Genomic DNA, 7198 nt, shown 5'->3' with positions numbered 1-7198 from the left:
AGTCTTACAGGCTGATGTCGATTTGTTTCCCGTTAACATATTATCCTCTGAGCTGTACTTTTCCTTTGCCTTTGGCACGGACTTCATTACCAGTGGCCGTTGTAACAGTGTAGTTCTCATTGAAATGTTCGTAGGCTTGGAAAATATCAGATCTGTTGGTGACGTGGCTTGTTGCGCCATTATCGATGTACCAGTTCTCGTTGTCCCGTGAAACGGTGAAGATTTCGTTGTCTTCTAAAGACATGAGTAACAAGTTAGCGGTCTTTGAAGTAGAAGGCGTTGCTGTCTGGTCCGGATTTTGGCTATTAGGAGGTCTACCGTCGCGGATCCATTTTTGACAGTTGCGTACTTTGTGGTCAATACCCAGGCAGTAGTTGCATTTAAGCTACTTGCCCTTCTTCTTCTTCGTATTCGAAACCAAGGCTTCCGATTGATGCGAGGGTGCATTATTACCTTGCAGTGCCCTTTCAAATGCGCAGAGATGACTGGTTAGGTTTTCTATGGTACGGTTGGATTTGGACAGGAGGAGCCAACTACTTCTGAAGCTGAAGTATGAATTGTCAAGTGTGTCCAGTATTTTACAAGCAAGTAGCAGTTCGGGTAGCTCTTGGTTACTGTCCTTCTTGAGTTCTTGATTCAGTTCAGTCCAAATGCTCTTTAATTTTGATGTGTGGGTGGCTATGTCGTCTGCTTGATCCTTCTTAAAGCTGAAGAAACTCATACACAGGTTATAGGTTTTGTCCTCGTTTTTGCGCCGAACAGCCTGTGGAGCTCTAACCAGACATCACGTACTTTAGTGAACCGCATAACTTTTCGAAGTGTGTCTTCTTGCATATTGGTGGTAAGTATTAGGATAGCACTGGCATCACCTTTATCAAACTTATTACTTAATAAACTTAACTTAATATTACTTTTGAGAGTGCTCGATTGTGCGAAGCGTTGCTGTAGTTGAATCATTCAACGTTGAGCATTATGCCGCGAAAACAGGGTCTATGTATGTAGTGCCTACATACATAAATTCCTTTCTATTCTGTGGTGCGCTGTCAAGCCTAAAATTTTAACTACCATTTGTCAACGTTGTAATATTCTCATTCTTACAAAAATCATTCTTTCATTCATTCTAGATGAAAATAAAGAAACAAGTTTAAGTTTGTTACCTACAATTTCTCAATTTGAAATTAGATATACGTTTTAAATTGACAGAAATCAATATCACTGTGCTAAAGTGCTGATTTCAAAGAAAGATAAGATAAAACATACGATGGTGATGTCACGAGAAACAAGTCTACATTAAACATTCAAAACTAATTTAATTTGTTTTCACAACTTTTTGTTTTGAAATAGAATTCTTGTGATTAACAACAATAGAATACAAGATAAATTGTAATCGATTTCGGAACTAACAACTATCAAAGGGGAAATCTTGAGAAAGGTAAGGTCATTATAATTAGTCAAAACCAAACATTTGTCTACAAAGAACTTGAATAGGGAATCGTTGGCATTATAACTTATTTCCAAGCGTTAACATTAAATGCGAACTCCCAACTGCCGAACAAGCCTTAGTTGAACCACTTAAACTGCTGATTTGAATAGGCCCTAGTTACTCTGACACCACAACATAGCTTTGTCATTGGCTGTTTAAGCATTCTTCAAGGGGAACAGTATTAGGTGCTAACATCACATGTCTACTTTCAGTTAATAGTTTTCTGTTCATGAACATCACCATTGTATTGGAAAGTAAAAACTTATATTTTTTAAGTATAGAAAAAAACCCACTTTGTTTTTGAAATAAACATACAATACAATACAAACAATAATAAATAATAGACTCCTTAAGTTTTATAATTCTAGGAAAGCTTGATACCAGGAGATAAATAAACCAGGTGGTTTTATTTATTGGCTATATGTGTAGCAGGTATAAAATCAGTTCTCTTTTTTAAACTTTTTGGTTAAACATATTGTAATTGTATATGAAAAATATGTGAAATTATAAACATTTATATTTATATTGATCTTCTATTTCAACCACCAATCACACATAAGGATGGTTGATGCTAGAAAATATTTTTGTAAGTTTCTAGGATTGATATTTGTCAGAGTAGACATAATAAAAATAAAGTTACTGATTGGATAAATAAATTCTTAAAGTGTTTGATATCCAATTATAGCATAAGTAAAAAGCAAAATTAGTGAGATTAAACTGTAGGTACAATGTAACTATTGCAGCCCAAAGACAGTGTTAATTGTCGGTTTGTCAGATCTCTTACTGTGTCACCTATGTATTTTCACAGCCATAAATTACTGAAAGCTAGCTAAGGTTACAATTTTCTTTGAGTGTGCACCGCACATGACCTTTAGACATTAAAGTATATTAGCTAGCTATTATGTAATGTATATTTATTCCAGATTACTAATCTTTAATAAATATGATGCTGACTAAACTTTTTTATTGCACTAAGGAAACAGCCTACTCTTTAGTGATCTGTGCCTTATAGATCTGCTTCGCCAGAGGCATACTAAAGCTACTGCCTACTGTTTTGAGAAAATCATGCTTAACTTTTCTTTTTCTTGTCCATTTATGTATACATAAGTTTGATAATATAATATTTAATATTTAGTGACTGCACCAGCCTATTTATTTGTGAAAATATACACTTATCCTAATATATTTTGAAAAACAAATTCTCCTAGCCCATTAAATATAAGTTTTATCACAATTTCAAGTAAAAGTTGATAGTCAAACTACTTATAATAAAAAAAATCCCTTTACAGTTTTTTTAATTTATGGGACGGAAGTTAACATAAATTCGGAAGACACACTTTACCTAGTTCACTCCTATCGAGCCACACTACTACATCGTGACATTCTGTGGCAGTATTATATGTAGGTAAATACTTTCTAATCACTATTAACACATCGACGGCCCCTACATACAAAGCTTCATGTCAAAAATGGTGTTTTACAGGAGAGTTTACTGGTGGTAGGACCTCTTGTGAGTCTGCGCGGGTGGGTACCACCTCCCTGCCTATTTCTACCGTGAAGGTTTTGTTTGTTGTCAATAGATGGCGCGGTATATATTTCTAAAACGCGCTATAGACATGTGACAAAGAGAAATACAAAAACGTTTCGTCACATTTGCGGAGATATATAAGTGAACACAAATGTTTTAGTTACATATTACTAGAAGTTTTAGGCGGTTCGCATGACAAGGTGCAATGCCTGATTAAATTAATACAAATCATGATGCGCATGCAGTGTAACGTCAGTTTACGTCACGCCACGCGCTTATTCACAAACACTACACAAGCGCAACGTGTGAATGTGTTGAACGCGAGCTACATAGTAGGCGTAGTGAGAGGTGGAAGGTTTTTTTCGTTACGGAATTTCATGATTCGGTCGCCGCGCTCATGGCCCGCAATAAAATCTATGCAATAGCTTAATAATTTTTTAAACCGTATAAAATATAAATGTTCACGTAAAGGTATCTACATCAACAGTCTTTTTATTTTTAAAAGTTGACATCTTATACGTTTATCTTTAAAACGTTTACTTATAAAATAAAAAAAATTATATGGTAATGTATGTGTTGACAAATAGAAAATGATTATGAAATAATAATAAAACGTAAACGTAAAAATAAAACTTTATATGTAGGGACCGTCGACATGCTCATTAATAACTAATAGGATAAAGGAATAGTACTGTCTTAAACATATGCTCATATAACTTATAACTTTGCCTAAGTATTAGAGGTAGGGTGTGTTATGAACTGCTATAAACAGTTTTACCACCCTGATTAAGATTGCGTTGATGGCTCTGTTGTCCATTTCATACTATTAATTTTATAATTCATAAAACCTATAACATCTCATAAGACAAGGGCCGTCTATAATTTGACCACAAATAATAATTTTAATAAAAATGTTAATTTTCTTCCTTGAATCAGGACATGTCCTTCTTCTAAGGATCATTAGGAAAAATAATCAATTAAATGATAGAAATAAACAAGAATTATTTTAACTTTCTGTATACTAAGTAGCAATTTCATTGGTGAATACTTAATATTATACCCTTTGTCGCTTCCACAACTCAGACGAATCCTATGATATCTCATATATTAAAATCATCTAAAAGGTGTAGAGCATCAGTCAACAAAGACACCCCTGAAAAACAATATCCGTCTTCGGTAGTCCGGTAAAGAACTTATAGCCCTGTGCACTCGAGCATTGTAGATCCGTATGTTTCCATCACATTTAAATAAATACAATTATTATATAGGCTGAAACGTGAGTTGGGAACGCGAGAGTGGGAGCGGCAGGACATGGTGCGATGGCGTCGCGGCGCGTGACGCGCAAGTGGGAAGTGTTCGCGGGGCGAAACCGGTTCTGGTGCGACGGGCGGCTCATGACTGCACCGCACCCCGGCGTCTTCCTGCTCACACTGGCGCTCATCTGCGGCACGTGCGCGCTGCACTTCGCGTTCGACTGTCCCTTCCTGGCCGTGCGCGTGTCGGCCGCCGTGCCCGCCGTGGGCGCCGCGCTGTTCGTGCTGACGCTGGCGGCGCTGCTGCGGACCGCGCTGTCCGACCCGGGCATCATCCCGCGCGCGGCCACGGCCGAGGCGGCGGCCCTGGAGGCTGCCGAAGCGGGTCGGCCTCCGCCGCGCGCGCGGGAGGTGCTCGTGCGAGGCCGCCCCGTCAAGCTCAAGTACTGCTTCACCTGTAAGATGTTCCGACCTCCGCGCGCGTCGCACTGCTCACTCTGCGACAACTGCGTGGACCGGTTCGACCATCACTGTCCGTGGGTGGGGAACTGCGTGGGCAAGCGCAACTACCGGTCGTTCTACACGTTCGTGGTGTCGCTGTCGTTCCTGGCGGTGTTCGTGTTCGCGTGCGCCGTGACGCACCTGGCGCTGGCGGCGCGGGGCGCGGGCGTGGCGGCGGCGCTGCACGCGTCCCCCGCCTCGGCGCTGGTGGCCGCCGTGTGCTTCCTGTCCGTGTGGTCCGTGCTGGGGCTCGCCGGCTTCCACACGTACCTCGCCTCCACCGACCAGACCACCAACGAGGACGTCGGTATTTTTCGTTCTTGTTCGATCCGTTTCGCATTTTCACTTTCGTCGCTTACGACAGAACGCTTCCGTTATTTTTTCGCAGATTAAAGGTTCATTTTCGAGTCGGCGCGGCGTGTCCAACCCGAACCCGTACTCGCGAGGTAACGCCTGCGCCAACTGCTGGTACGTGCTGTGCGGTCCGCTGGCGCCCAGCCTCATCGACCGGTAAGCGGGGCTCCCCGCGGGGCGCGCTCGGGGCTGTCGGCGACGCCTAACGGCGGACGTTGGTTGCAGGCGCGGCGTGTTCACGATCGACGTGAAGGACGAGCTGCCGCCGAGCTTCGTCCGCGCGCTGGGAGCCGTGACCGTGGCCCCGGCGCCGGGCGGCGGCGCGGAGCCGGCCCGCCACGCCTACATGAACAGGTCGCTGGACGTGGAGCCGGCGGGGGCGGGCGCGGGGGCGGGGGCGGGCGCGGGGGCGGGGGGCGCGGTGGCGCTGAGCGCGTCCCGGCTGCGGCTGCTGCACGACACGACCATGATCGACGCGGCGCTGGACCTGGACGAGCCGGAGCCGCCGCCGCACCTGTCCGTGGCGCTGCCGCCCCTCCCCCCGCACCCGCTCACCGACTGCAACTGAACACAGCGATCAATAAATACGTGATATTGTGGATTTCTATGTACTTTGTTTTATTTTCCTTTGTCCTGTGCGTGCTGTTAACCTTTTTTTCTTTTGAAGTGAAACTTCTTTGGAATCGTTGTGATTTCAAACTCGATTAAACGAAAAATAAGTCCATAGAGACACAAACAGATAAATGTATAGGATTCAGCCGGCGAGAGTATAAGATAGAACACTTTATACGTGAAGTTGTAGGGAAGAAGTGGAGTATGTGGGACTGGTCCGTGACCGCAAACCGGTTGCTCTATTATTGATACTCCTTGGCAGCGCGCTAGAGTGCTGGTAGCGCGGCGCGCCTCGACCCCCTCAGATCGCCCCGTGACCTTCACCGGGGGGAAGCCACCACCGACAGGGGCCGGGAGGTGCGAGCGTAATTTCTCCTCCGGCCCCCGGCTCGACGGCACGGATCGGTGCGGAGAGGGAAGAGCTCTCCCTCTCTCATTCCGTCGCTACCGAGGGCGGCGCGTTGCTCGTCCAATCCAGAGCAATGCGCCAATGTGTGTTCCGCACGCGTGCTGTTAACCTGAGAAATGGAGCCTTTTTTTTAAGAATATTGTTCGTTGATGCAACCTCTCTTCAGAGCCTGGACGTAGACTGAATTCATATTGCGAGTGGATATGGAGCTCTGTCGAGGCAAGGCCTAGCATTATTGCTTTAATTTTATGAGTATAACACCTCCCCCTTTTTGCAGACTCTGGGATTGAGCTTGGAGGCTCTGTTATTTTTTGATTCCAAGTGTAGCCAATACCTACTAGTACCTACCAAGTACCTACTAATAATTTCATACTCACGGCTTAATCAAGTATCGTGTCGAGTAAGATTTAGATCTTAGAGATTAGATTTAGATTAAGAGAAAGACGACTCCAGATTCTCCAAGTATCTGGTATAATTTAGATGTAATAACTTAGAACAGCATTTCCTGAGCAACACAAAGGCACAGGCCGTCAATTCATCCTCCCATGGGATAGCACTTAAGTCACTAACAATTCTGTTATAGTCTGCTTTGTAAAAATGTAATTTAGAAGAGCATATTGGCAGTAAGGACTCAGAGCACTCAAGAGTAACACAGAACTGTAGTGGAGGCTGAAGAGGGTCAATAACCGAGAGTGGATCTGGGCACGCTTCAAGCTCTGAAATAGTTATGGTACTTAATATAAGATCTAATATTTTACCTTGAGAATTCAAGCAGGAATTGTGCTGACCCAAGTTGTTGAGTGACATGAAATCAATTAACTCATTGTGCAGTAAACTATTTATAGTTTCACATGAAAGGCTAGACGTGTGCATTTTCATCCAATTTATGCCGCTCATATTAAAGTCCCCTACTATAAGGATCTGCCGCTGTGATCATCCAATGTACGATTGGAGTTATTAATGAAACATTCTAATACAATGTCCAGACTTTATGGGGTTAAAATACAATCAATTTCATCGACAAATCAGCCATCAAATATTTTTTATATCCAACTATT

The 7198-nt window shown here is 43.2% G+C and overlaps 1 protein-coding gene across 3 annotated transcripts; it reads left to right on the top strand.

Moving 5' to 3' along the window:
* The first annotated feature begins 1011 nt into the window (after positions 1 to 1011).
* LOC101745665 (palmitoyltransferase app) lies at positions 1012 to 5726 on the top strand. 3 transcript variants are annotated; one of them, XM_038018908.1, is made up of 5 exons: positions 1012 to 1432; positions 2773 to 2888; positions 4280 to 5068; positions 5154 to 5275; positions 5345 to 5726. In XM_038018908.1, exons 3-5 carry the CDS (start codon positions 4331 to 4333, stop codon positions 5685 to 5687), a joined length of 1203 nt encoding a protein of 400 aa, XP_037874836.1. In that variant the 5' UTR covers positions 1012 to 1432; positions 2773 to 2888; positions 4280 to 4330; the 3' UTR covers positions 5688 to 5726. The 3 variants fall into 3 exon arrangements, with proteins under 3 accessions (XP_037874836.1, XP_037874837.1, XP_037874835.1); XM_038018907.2 differs by having other exon boundaries at positions 1042 to 1432; positions 2773 to 2884; XM_038018909.2 differs by lacking the exon at positions 2773 to 2888 and having other exon boundaries at positions 1038 to 1432.
* The last annotated feature ends 1472 nt before the right edge of the window (positions 5727 to 7198 follow it).

This window comes from Bombyx mori, chromosome 22 (assembly GCF_030269925.1).
Source record: "Bombyx mori chromosome 22, ASM3026992v2".
Taxonomy (NCBI): Eukaryota; Metazoa; Arthropoda; class Insecta; order Lepidoptera; family Bombycidae; genus Bombyx; species Bombyx mori.
The sequence above is the reverse complement of the archived record's forward strand: the minus strand, read 5'-3'. Positions and strand labels throughout refer to the sequence as shown.

Excerpts from the sequence above, each read along its gene's own strand:
- LOC101745665 (XM_038018908.1), top strand. The coding sequence starts at position 4,331 with ATGGCGTCGCGGCGCGTGACGCGCAAGTGGGAAGTGTTCGCGGGGCGA. Across the intron at positions 5,069-5,153 it reads ACCAGACCACCAACGAGGAC|ATTAAAGGTTCATTTTCGAG; the intron begins GTCGGTATTTTT and ends ATTTTTTCGCAG. Across the intron at positions 5,276-5,344 it reads GCGCCCAGCCTCATCGACCG|GCGCGGCGTGTTCACGATCG; the intron begins GTAAGCGGGGCT and ends CGTTGGTTGCAG.